Source organism: Lissotriton vulgaris, chromosome 4_1 (assembly GCF_964263255.1).
Source record: "Lissotriton vulgaris chromosome 4_1, aLisVul1.2, whole genome shotgun sequence".
Classification (NCBI taxonomy): Eukaryota; Metazoa; Chordata; class Amphibia; order Caudata; family Salamandridae; genus Lissotriton; species Lissotriton vulgaris.
Window position 1 is genome coordinate 1,075,630,659 of NC_141691.1, and position 22,369 is coordinate 1,075,653,027.

General features: G+C 45.9%; 1 protein-coding gene across 1 annotated transcript in view; it reads right to left on the reverse strand.

The window, feature by feature from the left end:
- Positions 1-22,369, reverse strand: part of DNAH5 (dynein axonemal heavy chain 5) — a 5,605,957-nt gene that overhangs the window by 4,373,823 nt on the left and 1,209,765 nt on the right. The window contains exon 9 of the mRNA XM_086967405.1: positions 19,537-19,644. Coding sequence (XP_086823531.1) covers positions 19,537-19,644 — 108 coding nt within the window. The remainder of the gene's footprint in view (positions 1-19,536; positions 19,645-22,369) is intronic.

Consider the following 22,369-nt stretch of genomic DNA (forward strand, 5'->3'; position numbering starts at 1 on the left):
ACTAGCTGGTGGCATGAAAGGTTGTTTGAATTTCCATCACATGCTCCGTGTAAATTAATACCCTGACACAAAAGTATACCGCTTAGTGAATGTTTACAGTTCTCACCACTAAGAAATACATTTTTGTTGCTGTCACTGTAGCAAGAATGTGTGTATGGTAATTTCCATTCAGATTTTATATATCCTTTACCCAATTGTTCATATTGGCCAGCAGGTATGTACTCAAGGCACTTCTTAAATCGGAAAGTTGTTATCGGAATTGTGATAATTCCGTGTATTATCCATTCAATGACAGGACTCTCTGACATTGTCAATGGTAATCTCTCGAGTTTTTCGATGCTCAGGATTGTATAGTCTGCTCCTTTCTGTGCCAAACTGATCTGTTTATCAGTAAGGTTAAAAATGGAAAATAATGACGTTGTGTTGATTAAACGCCAAGGCACATAGCCTGAACGAAGATTTTGCAGCGTCCAGCCTAATTCTATAATAGAGCGTAATTGAGACTGGCCATGTTGTAACATTAGCAAGTCTCTGTCTACCACATCAAAGGCAGAGGATACAATATTGTCCAACGAATATATTCTGGAAGACAGAGTCATTAACCCATTGTCTACTACAGAAAGTGATTTCTCCAAATTAATACGATCAATTTCTCGTATTTTTTCAGCAGTTTCAATTTGCTTTACTTTCCAAGCCTCGTTGTAAGCAGCATAGATACTGGTCGCTATGAAACGCTTTTGACGCTGTTTGCGAGGTCCAAGAATGAAATCGCGCAAATCAGCACCATCTTTTAGTAAAGACAAGTGTTGCTTAATTTCAGCCAGTGTGGATGTTGTTAGCCATTCAAGGCAGAGTTTCCCTACACTGTATGTTGTTATAATCCCTGGATGTTGTCTCTGGGAATATCTCGGGTCTAATCTGGTCATTTTTAACCCCTGTGTTTTATTCAGGAATCTATTTTGACAGCTGTTTGTGTCAGTAGGCCAGATTAACCACTTTTTCCAATCAGGATGTGTTCTGTTGAAATGTAAAATTTGTGACACGTCTAACTCAATATCTGTGGTTGCATTTTCAGGTATTGGCTTTGGTATAGACGGTGTTTTAAGCTCTTTGATCTTAGCTAGTCCAAGACAAGATGTTTGGTGTATTGTGTCATTTAAAAATAACATTTGTTCTGGTATCATGCAGGTTCTAAATAGTGCTTCAATGCCTTGCACCTGCCAATCTTTTGTACCCCAAATTGTTTTCGTTTCAATATTATTTTTCCAATAATCAAAACCAAATGTCATCATTTTGTCATAAAATGCTTCTGAATATATCAATTTAGAATTTGTCAGCATTGTTTTCATTCCTGTTTTAGCTAACAGTTTGTAATAAAATGTTTCTGCATCACTGGTGTTAAACCCTGAGAAGTATTTGAATTTCTCAAAAAATGCTTTAGAACTGCTTTTAGGTGGTGTAGAACAATGTTCCCATTGATTATACGTAAAAACATTTCTAGGCTGTGCAGATTTATGCAAGTAATGATCCCCATAGTGGGTGTAACAGAATAACTGCTCATAACTAGATGAACCTTGTAAATAATCATGATCTGTGAATCTAGCTGACATTACTAAATCAGACATCATGTCATTAATACTGTTAAAGTCCCAATCATCAGAGAATGTACTAGGTGTCACAAAGTCACTTAAGGAAACCTTTAGTTGATGAGGATACTTCAGGATTTCGACCGGACCATAGATCTCAGTCTGTTTTCTCCCATACTACCCCACCAGGCATTGGAATTGCTGTGACATTTACTGTTGACAGTTCTCTTTTCTTCACGTGGGATGATCTGTGTGGTTTCAGGACTAGGTTGATATTCTGACTTGCTGTGTCCATTGTAATATATTTTCCTTCAATGAATTTTCCCAAACATAGTACCATGATGAGCCAAAGCAGGAGGAAAAATACACCTAGACCGAACCAGAACTCTAGCCAAGGGGAAATAAGGTAGATTTCCTTCAGTTGATGAAAGAGTTCCGTTGCTTTTTCTTTAAAAGTCTTTTTTGTTTCGGCATCACTTTGGGGTCGTTTTGATCTTCAGAGAAGTTGTCGAAGTTGATGAAATAACCAGAGGCAGTTCTGTCAATTGTTGGGATTGTTCTTTCAATCTGTCTTTCGGTAGCACTTTCTGATGCCACATTAGTGTAGACTGGTGTTGTTTCTTGACTAACTGTTTCAATCTGTGTTTCAAGAGGCACGAGTTCCATGGCATTATTGCATAGTCCTTCATTGTGCACTACAGGCTGATCGAATGTGATTAGTCTTTCAGTTTGAACCTCTTGGATTGTTGCAAGTTTGGGTATTCTGTTGTTTCTTGGGAGTCCACTGGGCCTACTGTTGATTATAGGCCACATGATTGTGGTTTTACCAGGTCGATGGACACGACTCTGTTCTCCTTTTTACCAGCAAGGGGCGGTAGTACAACTGATCTTGTTCCGGTGACTGCCAAGACAGGTACTGCTTTTCTGTAAGAAGGCCCAAATTCCTTCTTCACCGCGATCTTTTCTCTGACTAGATCCCCAATCTTTGGAATCCAGACAGGCCTTGCTGGGGCTGTTGCTGGTGGTGCCTCGTCAGTGGTAGATGGCTGTTGCTTTAACTTTATGTTGCTTAAGGATTTTCTTGTTTCATTCAGTTCCTGTAAAACAGCCAAACGATCCTTTACATCAAAGTGCGTTGTTTCTTCTTGTACCACTGACATCTGACTATCGAGGTCCTGAATACGCATTCTAATTCCGAACAATAGTTCGTATGGGCTGAAACCTTTCAGAGAATTTCTTGGCATGTTATTAAGACTAGTCTGGACACTTATTAAATGTTTGACCCACCCAGTGCCTGAACCTAATACCTTCGCTGTTATAGATTGCTTTATGTCACGGTTTTTTCTTTCTACCACACTGTTCCCTTCGGGGTGCGACGGACAAGAATACCGCAACCCAATTCCCATGCTAGCCATGGCCTCCTTATAAGCTCGAGAGCGATAAAAGCAGGACCCTGGTCAGAATGGAACGTGGTAATTGCGTATGTGCCGATAAAGACTCGCAAATCTTTTATAACCGTTCTAGCGTCAGCCGAGCGCTGGGGGCCTCATTTTTCAAGTGTATTTAGCCTTAACTATTAATAGGACGCAGGATGGGGTGTAGGCAGCGTTACGCTCTTTCTGACTGGTAGCCGGTAGCAAGGTTCGCTACTGCGATCCCTATTGCAGTTTTCACAGTTGTTTGCATATATTTGGTGTTCTACACTCATTCCCGGCCACCAGTATACTGATTGTAATTCAGTCAGTGATTCCTTGATCTCTCTGTGCCTAGGACCCAAACCCATATGTGCGTCTGCTATTAAAAATATTCTCCTGTTCGTGTTTGGAATTACTCTGTCCCCCACTCCAGGGATTCGAGCAAAAGGAACGGAGTTTGCATCGATTATGTATGCATAATTGAGTGGATAGTATACGGGTAGTGCTGCACAGTCGCCTATTACGGTCGTTTTTACTGCCAGCATGGTTTCCCCGTCTATGTATTTATCTGTACGCTTTTTTGTGGATACGGAAGCCGGTTTAGTTGCTTCCGCTAAGGCTGTATTAGCCAATGAATTCCCTGCAACGTGAACGCAATCACGTTGAAGACTCTGTGCGTGAATCACGTGAGTCTTTTGTAGTTCTTTGTGTAAAAGAGCTACCTGTTTCCAGAGCATTTTATGCTTTATTGTGGCACCTGTGTCATCTTTGTAGTCGTTTTCGATCCAACTCTGCAGCTTATTGTTGTAAGAGTTGACGCAAAAATGAGAATCGCACACGATAAGTGTTGGGAATTCACGTTCTGCATTTTCGAGCGCCATCTTTAAAGATCTGATTTCAGTTCTCTGAACCGAACAGTTTCTTACAGATTCAGTTTTTGTTACTTTCGGTCTGAATTTACCGCACAGCCAACGACCTTTAATGATCGCACATGCTGCATCGTAGGATTTTCTCTCTACGTTGAAATGCTGTACAAAGCTATCTTTATAGATTATACAGGCGTATTGTGGGAGAGGCAGAATTTCGATTGGCAGAGGATATTCTTCTTCATATTCTAAATCATTCAGTTCTTTGAATTGCGGGGCGAAATAGTATTTCACATCTTCCGCTCCTAGAGAATCTACACACTGTATCCATTTAGGATCCAGTGACACTGTAGGCAGGTTTACTGGGCTGAATAGCGCCTCGAAGGCGGATTCCGCTGTAAGGATATTAATCCGTTTGCCGTGTGCTAGTTCTCTTTCATTTGCTAATGCGATTTGCACTGCTTTCACAGTTCTTTCTGTGTGACTGAATGTTTTTTCTGCTTGTGTGTACAAGTGAGATTTAATTGAAATTGGTACCTTTTCTCCCTCATTAGAGGTTAGGTACGTGAATCCGCATCTTCCTGGGATGACTCGGATTACAAGATCGATCGTGTTGTCACGTGTATCTAATTTGGTTTTTGCTAACATGTCTGTTTGCAGTGATCTCAAAATTTCTGTGTGTTTTTGAGTCCAATTGATTTGTTTAAAATCAGGTTTAATTAGTTCGTAGAGAGGTTTAACCCTCTCTGCATAATTTAGAATGTAAGTTCTTCCGAAATTCAGAAAACCTAGTATGGATTGTAAATTCTTCAGCGTTTTTGGAGCTTGGAGTACAGCGCACTTCTCTAAGAAGTTGTCCGCTAGGATTTTCCCTTCACTTGATAATTCGTACCCTAAGAACAGTACTGTCAGATGGGCAATTCGAGACTTTTTAAAGTTGAATTTGTAACCCTCTGCTGCGAACCCAAGTATAATGGTGTTCACTCTTTTCAAGTGAGTATCCAAGTCGTCGTCTGTGAGATAAATATCATCTACGTAAGATAATGCCTCATCATCATAGATTTGTAGTAACTCTGTTACCCTAGCTGAGAATAGTCCTGGGCTGTTCTTGAACCCCTGTGGGAGTCGACAGAATTTTTTCTGTGACCCAAATGCAGAGAAAGCGGTCAAATATCTGCTTTCTGGAGCAATGTTTTGACAAAAGAAACCATTAGAAATGTTCAATGTCGTTTTATATTTTTTCCTAACTATGTTATTCATTAGGGCTGCACTATGCGAGTTTTGTACTGCAAAAGTTTTGCAACATGTATTAAGATGTCTGTAGTCCAAAACTAGACGATATGAATTGTCTGGCTTGGAGACAGGAAACAAAGGATTGTTCATTTGAGAGGTGCATGTTTCAATCACCCCCTGGTATTCAAGTTGATCTTAGATCTCCCTGACTTGTTTTTTAGCTTCTTGCTTTATGGGATACTGCCGTTGGGCAGTTGGTTCACTTTTTAATTGGATTTTGTGAGGAGGTGAGTCCTCATCCCATCCTACATGATTTTTAGGTCTCGCGACCTATCGATGTGCGCAAGCGCATCGAGCGGAGCGAGAATTCATGTCGGCAAAACACAAGTCAAACCAAAGGGCTTTCAGCCTCGCGGTTTTCATGAAGTTCACGTGAACAAGCACGCGCATTCAGGGCCAGCCCAGCACATCAAAGGGCTTCTCCTCCCCTAATTATTCATGGCCGGCCGCAGGCCGGCCGTACTCTGTTTCCCAAGCCCGCCCCCATCCTCCACGCCCCCCATCCTCCACGCCCCCCATCCTCCACGCCCCCCATCCTCCACGCATCTCCTTTCACCATGCCTGCACTCAGCCCAGCACATCAAGGGGCTTCTCCTCCCCTAATTATTCATGGCCGGCCGCAGGCCGGCCGTACTCTGTTTCCCAAGCCCGCCCCCATCCTCCACGCCCCCCATCCTCCACGCCCCCCATCCTCCACGCATCTCCTTTCACAATGCCTGCACTCTATGCTTACCCACATCGCATCGCCTACAATAATGTCCTTTGAAATCTGCAGGCTGATTCATTCATTCGTTATTTGAGTCACATTTATTTTTACGATTTCGAATATTTTAATTAATTGTGTTAGACTTTTTGAAAAAGTAAAACGTTTTTGCAATTTTGCCACGAGAAATATATCTTTTATGGTATAATTTATGGTGATGTCGTTTCAGCAAGCTTCATAAATAAAATTGCCCACTTTCCCACATTTGCAGAGTACAGCGTGTCCTTGCTCACAGAGCAGCATACTGCGTGAAACGAAATGCGTTGTCAATTAGACATTTTGGGAAGGAGATCTCTGTTAAGGCCGGCCGTACTCTGTTTCCCAAGCCCGCCCCCATCCTCCACGCATCTCCTTTCACCATGCCTGCACTCTGGCCGCCCGTACTCTGTTTCCCAAGCCCGCCCCCATCCTCCACGCATCTCCTCTCACCATGCCTGCACTCTGGCCGCCCGTACTCTGTTTCCCAAGCCCGCCCCCATCCTCCACGCATCTCCTTTCACCATGCCTGCACTCTGGCCGGCCGTACTCTGTTTCCCAAGCCCGCCCCCATCCTCCACGCATCTCCTTTCACCATGCTTGCACTCTATACTTAGCCACATCGCATCGCCTACAATAGCAATAGCCTAAGCAGCATTTCTCCTGCACAAGGCTCGCAAAAGCCTCTCCTCCCTCCCCACATCCAAGGCATCAATCACCCTCCCACAGGCTTCCCCAGCGCTGCCCCGCCCCCTGCTTCACGGCCAGGCCATCTGTTCCCAGCAGCAGCATTTCTCCTGCGCCAGGCCACATCAAAGGCTCTGTGCCACTTTCACCCACACAGCACCACTTTCAGACACGCAACGCCACTCACACCCACGCAAGCCCACTATCACCCACGCAACACCACACTCACCCACGCAACGCCACTCATCCAAGCAACACCACTCCCACATCAACGCAACTCATCCACGCAACGCAACTCATCCACGCAACGCAACTCATCCACGCAACGCAACTCATCCACGCAACGCCACTCATCCACGCAACGCCACTCATCCACGCATCGCCACTCATCCACGCAACGCCACTCACCCACGCAATGCCACTCACCCACGCAACGCCACTCACCCACGCAACGCCACTCACCCACGCAACCCCACTCACCAACGCAACGCCACTCACCAACGCAACGCCACTCATACAAGCAACACCACTCCCACATCAACGCAACTCATCCACGCAACGCAACTCATCCACGCAACGCAACTCATCCACGCAACCCCAGTCATCCACGCAACGCCACTCATCCACGCAACGCCACTCATCCACGCAACGCCACTCATCCACGCAACGCCACTCATCCACGCAACGCCACTCATCCACGCAACGCCACTCATCCATGCAACGCCACTCATCCATGCAACGCCACTCATCCACGCAACGCCACTCATCCACGCAACACCACTCATCCACGCAACGCCACTCACCCACGCAACGCCACTCACCCACGCAACGCCACTCACCCACGCAACGCCACTCAACCAAGCAACGCCACTCAACCAAGCAACGCCACTCAACCAAGCAACGCCACTCACCCACGCAACCCCACTCACCAACGCAACGCCACTCATCCAAGCAACACCACTCCCACATCAACGCAACTCATCCACGCAACGCAACTCATCCACGCAACCCCACTCATCCACGCAACCCCACTCATCCACGCAACCCCACTCATCCACGCAACCCCACTCATCCACGCAACGCCACTCACCCACGCAACGCCACTCACCCACGCAACGCCACTCACCCACGCAACGCCACTCACCCACGCAACGCCACTCACCCACGCAACGCAACTCACCCACGCAACGCCACTCACCCACGCAACGCCACTCACCCACGCAACGCCACTCAGCCACGCAACCCCACTCACCCATGCAACGCCACTCACGCATGCAACGCCACTCATGCATGCAACGCCACTCACGCATGCAACTCCACTCACACACCCCCTCACCCTCAAACAACTTACACTCACACACCCACGATCTCCTCACACCCATCACAACACTCTCACACTCACTAAACATCCCACACTCTCAGCCACAAACCACCTCACTCACCCTCACCCTCACACACCCTCTCCCTCACCCACAGTCACACACTCAACATTCAAACTCCCACACCCTCACTCACCTTCACACCCTCACAACACTCACCCTCACTCACCCTCAAACTCTCACCTTCACTCACCCACACCTATCATCACACACTCTCACATCCCATTACCCTCACCCCCTCATCTTCACACACCCTCATCCCATCACCCACACTCATACTCACACCGTCACCCTCACTCACCCTCACACACCATCACACACCCTCACACCCCCTGAACATCACATCCAATCACCCTCACACCTTCAAAGTCCACCCTCACAACCCTCACTCATGCTCACACCGTCACCCTCACTCACACTCACACACCATCACACACCCTCACACCCCCTGAACCTCACATCCAATAACCCTCCCACTCACACCGTCCAAGGCCACCCTCCTAATCCACCCTACAACACCACCCTACAACTCCACCCTCCAAAATGACTGCGCATCTATGTTAATGCAAGCAAAGCTTTTGCAGTGCGGCTTGATGTGTACCTTACCAAAAAAAAAAATGAAAAACATTTACATGTATAATATAAAAAAAATTACTGATGTCTTTGATTTTGGATTCAGCGCTAACAACAGCATCAATAAACATTACATAGGTCTCTTAGCTTCAGAAACAACGCTTCACAACATTAATACATTTGAAGTGTACAATATTCACGGCGAAAATATAAACACTTATAGCCATCATCACAACAACTCTCACTCACACCCACTCACACCCTCACACACAGCCTCACACACCATCACTCATCCTCAAACTCCCTCACAACCTCAAACACCATCACTCAACAACACACCCTCACCCTCAACAACCTCACCCTCACACACCCTCACTCACCCTCCCCCACTCACCCTCACACACCATCACTCTACATCCCCCCCTCACCCTCACACCTCCTCAGACACCCTCACCCTCAACAACCTCACCCTCACACCTCCTCACACACCCTCACCCACCCTCACCCACAGTCACACACTCAACCTTAAAACTTGCACACCCTCACTCACCTTCACACACTCACACCCTCACAACACTCGCCCTCACTCACCCACACCTAGCATCACACACACTCACACCCCATTACCCTCACCCCCTCATCTTCAGACACCCTCACCCCCTCACCTTCAGACACCCTCACCCCCCTCACCCTCACAACCCTCACACCCTCACTCATACTCACACAGTCACCCTCACTCGCCCTTACACACCATCACACACCCTCACACCCCCTGACCCTCACATCCACTCACCCTCAAACTCACACCGTCCAACTCCACCCTCCAACTCCACCCTACAACACCACCCTACAACTCCACCCTACAACTACTAATCCACCCTCCAACTACTAATGCACCCTCCAACTACTAATCCACCCTCCAACTCCAAAAGTAAATAGCATTAGGCAACATTTAATTCAATATCAAAACATCAGATTACACACTTGTAGGTATTCAAAAATGAAAACTTAATGCATCGCAAGGACAGTGCACAAATTAATACATAAAAACGCAGTAAAGGATTGTTAAATATAACATTTTTTACAGAAAAAAATAAAACCGAAGAAAAAAGGGAAACATCTGAATACACAGCGAGTAATACACCAATTTAAAAGGGGACAAAGACCTCTAAAGGACACAAATTCACAACATAAAGCAGTCACTAAAGTAAGGGGAAGTAAATAAACCATTAAACAATGGTGGAAAGAATCCACAAAACAAAGAAAGTGCGTAATCACAAGAGCACTAGACCTCACATCCTACTTGCAATTCACTAATAAGTACAAGAAAGTATTTCACTCAAACTAAACAACAACAATACAATTTTTAAAGGTGGCTTCATACTTATACTTTGCCACAATTAATGCACATCTGTAGTCGGAAATTTATAAGGAGGTAAACATTGTCTCGAATAAGCAAACACAGACAAAATCAATGCGCATCTATGTTAATGCAAGCCAAGCTTTTGCAGTGCAAATTGATGTGTACCGTACAAAAAAATGATAACTTTTGACATGCATTATATAAAAAACGTTACTGATGTGTTTGTTTTTTGATTCAGCGTTAACAACAGCATCAATCAACATTACATAGGGCAGGATTAGCTTTCTCAAAAAACGCTTCACAACATTAATACATTTGAAGTGTACAATATTCACGGAGAAAAAATGATCACTTATAGGCATCATCACAATGACTCACACCCTCACCCACCCTCACCCTCAGCCGAACACACCCTCACTCATCCTCACCCTACATCACACTCTCACACTCTCACAACCTCACACCCTCAATCACACTCATACCCTCACACACCATCACTCACCAACACACGCTCAGCCTCACTCACAACATCAAACGCCCAGACACTCACATCCACTCACACTCACACTCACACCGTCCAAGTCCACCCTCCAACTACACCGTTAAACACATAAATAGCGTTAGGCAACATTTACCCTCACCCCCTCATCCTCACACACACAATATTATGCTTCACTTTCATTCATAATGTCAAAGACGTAATCAATTGTGTCTTTTATCACCTAAGCTTACTTTGGGGACTCTTGCAAATTCTTGTTCTCCCACACAGAGGCACCCTGCTCCTGCGGTGAACATTCCTAGACTGGATTAACACATTACTATCACACACAACTTGTTCATCATCAAACAACCAAGCTACAGGTAGCACCCTTTAGACCACATGCTCAGACTGTGGATCGTTGCTTCGTCCACAAGGCACTACACAGGAGTCCCGCAGGTCACGGAATCAGAACCTTCTGAAAATGTCCGCTTACCCACAAATAGGAAACATCAAAAAGGTTTCTGCCAACTTATCAACCTAACAATAATGCTATGCTGAAAGAAGATGCCTTCACTCTGAAGGGTACATTGTCTGGAACTATCTTCACCTCCAATTAACACCTGCAGACAACTTCCGGCGTTTAAAAAATTCACATCATTATTAAACTAGCATGCTCTTTTTATTCGAGTACTATACAGCAAGTTTTTTACACACTATTATTAACGTTTCACATCAACTACTTTAAAAAAAAGAATCTACGCTATCCTTTTGAGACCTAGACAAACAACTACAAAACTAAGGCCAAACAACAAAACGAAAATGCAAAAAAAAAAATCTAAATAACAAAAAAATGCACAAGATCTGTTACGCACCAAGTAAATAAAAACGACACTAGCTAACAATCACATAACTAACTCATAATACGTACATTATTAACACCTTTAGGTAACACTCACAAAACTAAAAATTTAAAAGCGAAACAATCAACACAGATAAAAGAAGGATTAATGGAAATAACGTCAACATACATTTGCAACTTAAAACACAAAGAAACATCCACATTTGCAGTTGCCTTACATTATTCGCATATTTCGTTAATAAAGATTAAAAACATAAATAACATTCGCAAAAGTATACATTTACACACCTTCAATTAAACACTGTGCCTCCTAAACATTTACAAACATTGTCATTGTAAAAATAAACAATTTAAATCATTAAAACTTATCACATCCAGTTATTACATAAATACAAAGTACATACTTCTTCTAAGTTAAAATACAGATCATGTACGTAAAAATACAAAGACAACCAATAAATACATTAAAATTGACACAAACAGACATTATATATCAACTTTATAAACAGTTAATTAACTATATTTTAAGTAAATAACAAAAAAGTAATATAGTCGCGAACAAAAGATTTACATTTTTATACAAAAAAAAATATTCTTTACTTTATACATACTATCAATACTACATTCTAATAAATAAATAAAACAGTTAGAAATAAAGTCTTACCTGTCTAACGACGCAACAACAGCACAGGAACAAGAACACGCCTTCTGCGCCCCGCGAATCTCGATCTTCTGGGGAATTCCACCGTTGACGCACGCCAATCGAAACGCAACGTCAAAAACGTAGCGCTCCGATTGGCTGAAATAAAACGTCAATCAAAATTTGTACACTTCCAAAAGGAAAGCAAAAAAAAACTAGACCGATGACCTACTAAACGTAGGTTGCGTGAAGGGGACGCATTGCGTCCGCCATTTTTTATTTAAAATACATACATAAGCATCAACAAAGGCAGTCAACATATTACTAAACACAAAAAAATACAAAAAAGTTACATACACATTCCATTTATTACATAATGCTAAAAAATACTTACACAACATCACATCTACAAATATACACATCACACACTAAACATAGCAACACTAAAATACACTCATACAGCACCAACAAAGCATCAATAACTAACACCACAACACAACTAAACAACTATGCAACGCTCACACATGCAACGCCACTCACACATGCAACGCCACTCACACATGCAACGCCACTCAACCACGCAACGCCACTCAACTACGCACACGCAACGCCACTCAACTACGCAACACCACTCAACTACGCAACGCCACTCAACTACGCAACGCCACTACGCAACGCCACGCAACTACACGCAACTACGCAACGCCACTCAACTACGCAACACCACTCAACTACGCAACACCACTCAACTACGCAACGCCACTCAACTATGCAACGCCACTCAACTATGCAACGCCACTCATCTACGCAATGCCACTCATCTACGCAACGCCACTCAACTACGCAACGCCACTCAACTACGCAACGCCACTCAACTACGCAACGCCACTCAACTACGCAACGCCACTCAACCAAGCAACGACACTCAACCACGCAACGACACTCAACCACGCAACGACACTCAACCACGCAACGACACTCAACCACGCAACGACACTCAACTACGCAACACCACTCAACTACGCAACACCACTCAACTACGCAACGCCACTCAACTATGCAACGCCACTCAACTATGCAACGCCACTCAACTACGCAACGCCACTCAACTACGCAACGCCACTCATCTACGCAACGCCACTCATCTACGCAACGCCACTCAACTACGCAACGCCACTCAACTACGCAACGCCACTCAACTACGCAACGCCACTCTACGCAACGCCACTCACACATGCAACGCCACTCACACATGCAACGCCACTCACACATGCAACGCCACTCACACATGCAACGCCACTCACACATGCAACGCCACTCAACTACGCAACGCCACTCAACTACGCAACGCCACTCAACTACGCAACACCACTCAACTACGCAACGCAACGCAACTACGCAACGCAACTACGCAACGCAACTATGCAACGCCACGCAACTACGCAACGCCACTCAACTACGCAACGCCACTCAACTACGCAACGCCACTCAACTACGCAACGCCACGCAACTACGCAACGCCACGCAACTACACGCAACTACACGCAACGCCACTCAACTACGCAACGCCACTCAACTACGCAACGCCACTCATCTACGCAACGCCACTCATCTACGCAACGCCACTCAACTACGCAACGCCACTCAACTACGCAACGCCACTCAACTACGCAACGCCACTCAACTACACAACGCCACTCAACTACGCAACGCCACTCAACTACGCAACGCCACTCACACATGCAACGCCACTCAACCACGCAACGCCACTCAACTACGCAACGCCACTCAACTACGCACACATGCAACGCCACTCACACATGCAACGCCACTCACACATGCAACGCCACTCACACAGCCAACGCCACTCACACAGCCAACGCCACTCACACATGCAACGCCACTCACACATGCAACGCCACTCAACCACGCAACGCCACTCAACCACGCAACGCCACTCAACTACGCAACGCCACTCAACTACGCACACATGCAACGCCACTCACACATGCAACGCCACTCACACATGCAATGCCACTCACACATGCAACGCCACTCACACATGCAACGCCACTCACACATGCAACGCCACTCACACATGCAACGCCACTCACACAGGCAACGCCACTCACACAGGCAACGCCACTCACACAGGCAACGCCTCTCACACAGGCAACACCTCTCACACAGGCAACACCTCTCACACAGGCAACGCCACTCACACACGCAACGCCACTCACACACACAACGCCACTCACACACGAAAAACCACTCACGTTGCCAATAGGTCTCGCAGTACGACAGTTGGAGCCATTACAATTGCAAATAACAATGCCTTTCACTTTGGTTATCATTTTAAATACATAAAGGGCTTTGTCATTTACAAAACCAATAGCTCCAACTTTCCTACTGCGAGACCTATTGGCAACGCCAGTGCTTGTTATATAATGCAGGTGCCTGGGCCACTGCCCATTTCCTTGCATATGTATATTTTTTGTGAATCGGAATGTGATTCGAGAAGGCAGGCATAATCACTTCTTCGCCACGAGGGCACTCCCTGACAAACTCTGGGGGCCAATCTTTTTCAGCTAACAGAATATCATAGCCTTTTGAGAGCTTATCCCAATATAGACCCTTAATTTTCCTAGTCTTATCACCCTCTATACGCAATGTTATTTCGTATATTTTATGGGGCTCGCTAAGTCTGGTGTCGGCAGTTTCAACCTGAATGTATTCATTCGTGTCCACTGTCTCCAGATGACTCATCAAGATCTTGCGCGCTATACTGATTTCTGCTGCACTAACCAACATTGTCAATGCCCACTCCCCGTTTTTCAACGGTGTCCTCAGTATTCTCGGCATGGTTGATTACTCTAATACTAGCTACCTTCTTTTTCTGAAATTGAGATTTCTTATTTTGAGCAGGTTCCTTGTCTTTGGACTTGGTGTGCTCTCCTGGGTCTGACCGTCCTCTTCTTTCCGAATTCTGTGGAAAAGATCGAGAGGGACGTGTATCAATACTTTGATATCTATCAGGTTTTTTCAGATTATCCCTATTTCTAAGGTTATATCTTTTCTCAGAGGGCTCCCTCTGGGGAGACTGGTGTTCTCGAGTCGGAGTTCTTTCCCTCCGTCGAGGAGACCTTCCTCTGGACTGGAAAACTTTTTCCTTGGGAGTGGATTGTTTATTTCCATCCCAGCTCTTTTTAGGAGTGTTTGAATTATTTTTAATAAATAATTTTTCTGGGTTTTCGAGCAGTTGGGGCTTTACCGGTTTGCCACCCAAGCTGTCTCTACCTAATTCTTCATAGCACTTTTCTATGATTTTTGCAAGCTCAACAGGATCTTTTATATCTGTTTCCTTCAACTTCTGGCGGATCGCCACAGATGCTGCTTCTCCTTTAATGTTGGCTAATAATATAGCCGAGACCTGCTTGAAGTCTTTCAGTAATTTCATACCTAGATTTAAAGCGGGCTCTGGACCGAATTCATTTTGAATCTGTTTTAGCACCTCTGGTATTACCGCCATAGACGGAACACCGTGTGTTTTTGTGTAAATGGAAGCAAAGACTGTACCCCAAGTGTCACAGTCCTCCACGTGTGGTGCGATTCCCATAGGAAGGCAGATGGTCAAGATTCTGTGTTTCTCTATAGGGGTAGTATCAGGAAATACTGCCTCTATTTGAGTGATTTTCTGTGCTAACCAGAAAGGAATTTGTTCCCGTTTTACGGGTGTTTTACCAAGACATGACTGTATGTTCTGTGGTGTAATTTTATTAGTGTTCCCCTGATGAGGGGTCAGCTGTGGTACATTAACAGCTGGTTGGACTGTTGCAGTCCGCATTACATATTGGACTAATTGTCTATGTATTTTTATTAATGTTTTTAGCTGTACTAACAGCTCTTCCTTTGACATTTTTACAATGTCCGGATGTGGTGTGTAGCTGGCTAGAACCGGCCACGTTGCTCCTGGTCTACCTAGTGGACCGAGCCTGGTAATGTGATCATTGTGTTTTAGGGCGCCATTAAACCAGAGCAGGTGCTCTTGAAATTTAAGTGGAATTTCAATCGCCTCGAAAGGAGCGTACTCTTCCGGAGGTTTCTCTATTTTGTAATAGTGAAACTCTTTTGTTATAGCGTTTACCGCTGGAAAGTTTATCCATGAATAGAATACCTCTGTCTGCCGATACTCGTGAGCCTCTATCACGAAAATTACTGTACCACCTTGAGGTGTCAGTCCGTTTTCTATAAGTTTTAAAGTTATAGATCTTCTTAAGTGGACCGGGATGATAATAGCATCCGGATCTGTCTGTAGGAGACTCGAGTCCTCCTCAATTAGTAGGGATGCCAGCCTAGCTGCTTCCCTTTCTTCTTCACTGTCTGACATTTTAAAAATGCAGGCTTTGCAGAGTAGGTCTCCAAGGAGACAAAGATTAGGTGCACAATATTTTGGAACACTGTATCCTTCAACGTTGAATAAACCAGAGCTTTACATAGGAATCTCTTCCTACTAAGGTCGGGCGGATTTTAACCTTTCACCCACTCCAGACGTCTATTGGAGTATTTACGGGAGAAAGGGGTCTGTGTGAAATATGCACGACTGAGTTACTCTAACGTCTTGCGTTAGTTTATCGCCTTACCAAACGTTGGGCGCCATGTAGTGTAGTTCCTAGTTTCCCACTAGGCCCTGCGCATTGGAATAACATAAACAGTAGTATCGACGTGGAACTGCGGATATTCCAGGCCTCCACTGACTATGCTAAACTTAATTGGGTGTGTTACCAACTAGCTCAGAGGTCACTGGAAACTTTCTTCTCTGCATGGGAGGTGATCAGCTTCCCTGGCACAGACAAGAAGGGATTTAGTTTTCCAACAACCGTGCAACATGACAACTTTGCTCCTCAGATCAAGAGTCAATCTCTAGGGTCGTGTGAAACAATAGACAGGTATTTCACTCAGTCAATCTAGTGCAGTTTACTTTCACGAGATGTAGAGAATAGAGAGACGGGCGTTTGTCAATAAAAGGTTAACATTTATTGAACAGTCTTTCTTCTCGTACAAGAGAAATGTATTGCCACAATTGCAAGACTTGTTATGATAAAAAGTACGTACAGTAAGATAAGGATTGCGAAATAGAACTGTAAAAGCATTGATATGGTTTCTTAGCCATACAATGGTTTAAAAGTAATAAAACATATATACAGTCATATATACATTAGGCTAAAATACTCAACTGGTGCTTCTAACTATGCCTACCCCAGTGTGCCTGACCTAAGCCTAACACGTGGAAGGGGAGTAAGTAAGTAGCTTTAAGTTAAGTTGGTTTTGCCAAGGTTTGCTTCAAGAATTCTCATCTAAGGGTTTAGTCAACACCATACCTCTGAATAGAATGATGGAGGTTTGGTATCTCCTTCAGGGGTCACTCTCGATATCCCAGTCACCCGCGAGGGTAGACCGGAAACGCCGGAGCTGGATTTCTCTGCAGGAGAAAGGCAGCGGCTTTTCTTCAGCGCGTCGAGAGGAGGAGGCGGGGGACAGCGTCCGCGGCAGCTGGAATCTGCTGGGCTTCTTTCGCAGAGGGACGGCTGTTCAGCTCCTAAGCGTACTGCACCATCGTTCGCACTTTAGCAGCGATAATGGTATCAGTAGCTTCACCACCAGGGGACAACAGCAGCAGCGTACTGCCTGCAGCAGCAATGGGATGCACAACAAAGTGCACGGCAGCTTACAGCAGCACGACAGCTTTCAGCTCACAGCTCACATTGCTTAAGGCAACGTTGGTAATATTTATACCTGACAGGTGCTGGGTTTGACGCAAGTTTGCTGGACATAAGACGTCAATTAAAGATGTCACTAGGAAGTGATAGCTATCAGTTGCTCATTAGAGTTCTATTACTAATCAAAACAAAGCAAGGGGGATTTCCCAGTTTGCTGAGTTTTTATCTTGTTGAAGAACTCGGAGTGTTAATCTAGGAATATCAGATAGTGACTTCTGCTCTGTCATTGCACTAATTGGTTGCAAAGGAAGTGGCAGAGAACTATGCTGGAATGTGGCTCTGTTCGTGTGAGGCCAGAGATGACTTTTCTGAAAATCGCACTTGAACGGTTATGCCAATATAGGGAATAAATGGATTTATAGCCGAATAGGGGCATAAGGTCGCAGTATCGATCAGGAACCTAGATTAACACGCAACATCAGAACAACATAACTGAGCACCAGAGACTGCAAATCTTTATTGGGGAAGTTATGGCTGAAAATGTCTGTAGCACATTCAGATTTGTCAAAACATTTTGTCAAGATTTTTCTGTCTTTTAGCTCATCACATTTTTGTGAAAATCGGTTCTCAGCACTGGTAGCATTAAAGACGAAGTACCGTTCAAAACTGGAAATGGAGCATAACCTGAGGATGGCAGTGGCGAGAATCCATCAACAGGTTGTTCATTTCTCTGGATAAAAACAGGCACACCTATTACATTAGGTAATAACAATTATGTTATGTCAAACTATGCTTTTGTGGAAAATAAAGCACTCAATTTTGGGCAATTCGTTTTTGGAAACTTTTTATTTTTTAACTGCTTGCTAAGCCTCTGACATCTAATGACTACCACTCTAACGTTCACATCCATACAAAAACATTTGGGTTGCTAAACACTGTTTAATATTATTTCCTCACGTTAAAAATGATTTGCCAAATATACTGTGGGAATTGGGGATGGGGATGGTTGTCGATGCAGAGTAACAACTTCCAGCATTTTTTTGTCAGGAGATGGCCTTACTACTAAAACATTTAGACAGGGGAGGCTCAGGATCAAAATGTTTGAATACCTGTGGCCTAAGTTAATGCCAAAATGGCTGCCAGTTCCTCCTGACACGTGCACACATGCATTACAACACATGCCTACACATGCAGATGCATGGGCAGCTACCTTGGAATGAGTTTTCGATTAAAGAAAAACCACAACAAGATTCATTCATCATTATGCATGCATATGGGTCGCACACACGCAGGTGTATGTTATGTACCAATGGCCTTTGGCATTTCAAAAATTCTGTTCCAACATGGCTGACGACCATGTTAGTTGGTAATATAATTGTTAAAAATGCTGTTTAGTAGCAGCTGTATGCAACTGCAAGGCTACGAGCGGAACTGAGGATCAATGGATGAGTGGGGAGGGAAAGGATAAAAAAAGCACAACGGCTGAGCAAGGAAGGGTATAAAATTGAGCGATAGGGTGGGCTAATGAAAAGAGGCAAGGAGGAACAGCAGGCGTTGTGGAATAGAGAAACAGAGTTTGGTGGGCAGGGAGATTTTATGAGACTCAAGAAAACACATGTACACCTGTAGAGTGCTGAAAGGCAAAGAAAAAGAGTCTCCGGAAGTCAAGTCAGCAATGGAAGGATACACCTAATCCAGTCAACACACTATGAGACCAAAATACTCCAGGATTGGACAAATGCAGGAATAGAGAGGAAAGCCATTGAATCAAGAGCAGAGACCCAGAATAGGCAACAAATCATGAGCAATGGGCTGATACAAAGCCCACACTAAGTATATGTAATATATTGGATACAATAGGATCTGTGACAGATAGCTAAAGCTGTAGTAGCTAAGATACTAAAACTTATCATACAAGAGACCAAATAATGCACCCACCTTCACAAACAATGATGTTATCTTTTCCGAGGTATTATAATAATGAGAAATGTTGTGAATCATTCCAATTGCACTCATGAGTCGTGGTATAGCATCTATCATGGATACCTGAGAGTAAAGAAAACAATTTTCAATCAGATCAGTCACAAGAGAAATACATGTATGTGTTAAATTTAAAATCATTCCACTGAACAAGTTGCATTGTAATCCATTTTATGGTAGCTAAACAGGTTTTCTTTACATAATAATCTTGGATGAAACCTTTAGCACGTCACTTCAGCACACACAGGATAGCTTGTGGATTGGTGGTTGCTGGTTACAGCCATTGATATCCCTCTACGCAGATAACATATTGCTCTGCACTAAGGACCCACTTGTTGAAGCAAGGCATGACCAGGCTCCTTCAATATGGGAAAAGGCAAAATTTAGATATCTGGGAATCCAAGTGTATCATACACATGGTGACATACTGAGGGGAAATGTGTACAGGGACAACAGGGGCATGAGAAAGAGTGTGATTCTGGCAAAGGCTGCCACTGATAATAATCCACAGAATTGTGCTATTCAGAATGGTAATACTAGCCCCTAATCCAATATTATTTTGTGAACCTACTTATAATCATGCCATAATCACTGTTTAGAATATTGGTTCCATACTAACTTAACTGATTTGGAAAGATGGGCAATGTAAAGTTGCATTTAACATGTCAAAATGTCTGCTTTCCAAGCGAAAACTGGGTACACCCCACTACTAACGTATTATCTCGCAACCCAACTGCAATGTTTTGCTGATTTAACCCTCATCTCCTAAACGATGGTGACCCACCTCCTTACAACAGCGTCGTATTCAGATATGCTGTGGGGCCTGTTCTTTACCAATTATGCTAAACAACGGCCCATGTCAAACCTGATTGCTTGGGTCAAATAATATTAAATTAAGCAAGACATACAGGGCCTATGCCATGGAGATACTCTACACCATGGGTACTCACAAACTTTCTCTCGGGGGCCAAATTTACAGTGTGGTTTGTGTCCGAGGGCCGCACTGGTGGGGGCGGGGTCAGTGGGGGAGGGGGCAGGGCTAGAGGGGAAAAAACTGACCATGTCTCCCTCCCTCCCTCCCTTTCTCCCTCCCTCTCTCCCTCTACCTCTCTCTCACTCTGTCTCTGTGTCCCTCTGTCTCACTCACTCTGACTGTCTCCCTCTCTCTCTGTCTCCCTCTCTCTCTCTGTTTCCCTCTCCCTCTCTGTTTCCCTCTACCTTCCTCTATTTCTCTCTCCCTCTCTATCCTTCCCTCCCTTTCCCTCACCCTCCTTCCCTCTGTCTCCCTCCCTCTCCTTCCCTCTGTCTCCCTCTCTCTCCTTCCCCCTCCCTCACTCTGATGTCTCCCTCACTCTGATGTCTCCTCACTCTGATGTCTCCCTCTGTCTGCCTGACTCCCTCCCTCGCTCTCCCTATGTCTCCCTCGCTATGCCTCCCTCGTTCTCCCTCGTTCTCCCTCGCTCTCCCTCGCTCTCCCTCTCCATCCCTCTCCCTCCCTCTCCATCCCTCTCCCTCCCTCTCCCTCCCTCTCCCTCCCTCTCTCCCTCTCTCTCCCTCCCTCCCTCTCTCTCCCTCCCTCTCTCTCCCTCTCTCTCCCTCCCTCTCTCTCCCTCTCCCTCCCTCGCTCTCCCTCGCCCTCCCTCTGCCTCCCTCTGCCTCCCTCACTCTGCCTCCCTCTGTCTGTCTCCCTCACTCTCCCTCCCTCTCCCTCTCCCTCCCTCTCCCTCCCTCTCCCTCCCTCTCCCTCCCTCTCCCTCGCTCTCCCTCAGTCTGTCTGTCTCCCCTCGCTCTCCCTCACTCTCCCTCAGTCTGTCTGTCTCCCCTCGCTCTCCCTCGCTCTCCCTCACTCTCCCTCAGTCTGCCTGCCTCGCTCTCCCTCGCTCTGCCTCACTCTCCCTCAGTCTGCCTGCCTCGCTCTCCCTCGCTCTGCCTCGCTCTGTCTGTCTGTCTCCCTCCCTCGCTCTCCCTCGCTCTCCCTCGCTCTCCCTCGCTCGTTCTCCCTCTGTCTGTCTGTCTCCCTCCCTCGCTCTCCCTCGCTCTCACTCGCTCTCCCTCGCTCTCTCTCCCTCTGTCTGTCTGTCTCCCTCCCTCGCTCTCACTCGCTCTCCCTCGCTCGCTCTCCCTCGCTCGCTCTCCCTCTGTCTGTCTGTCTCCCTCCCTCGCTCTCCCTTGCTCTCACTCGCTCTCCCTCGCTCGCTCTCCCTCTGTCTGTCTGTCGCCCTCCCTCGCTCTCCCTTGCTCTCACTCGCTCGCTCTCCCTCTGTTTGTCTGTCTCCCTCCCTCACTCTCCCTCGCTCTCCCTCACTCTCCCTCGCTCTCACTCGCTCTCCCTCGCTCGCTCTCCCTCTGTCTGTCTGTCTCCCTCGCTCGCTCTCCCTCTGTCTGTCTGTCTGTCTCCCTCGCTCGCTCTCCCTCTGTCTGTCTGTCTCCCTCCCTCGCTCTCCCTCACTCTGCCTCCCTCGCTCTGCCTCCCTCGCTCTCCCTCGCGCTGCCTCCCTCGCTCTCCCTCGAGCTGCCTCCCTCGCTCTCCCTCGCTCTCCCTCGCGCTGCCTCCCTCGCTCTCCCTCGCGCAGCCTCCCTCGCTCTCCCTCACGCAGCCTCCCTCGCTCTCCCTCGCGCAGCCTCCCTCGCTCTCCCTCCCTCGCGCAGCCTCCCTCGCGCAGCCTCCCTCGCTCTCCCTCGCGCAGCCTCCCTCGCTCTCCCTCGCGCAGCCTCCCTCGCGCAGCCTCCCTCGCTCTCCCTCGCGCAGCCTCCCTCGCTCTCCCTCGCGCAGCCTCCCTCGCTCTCCCTC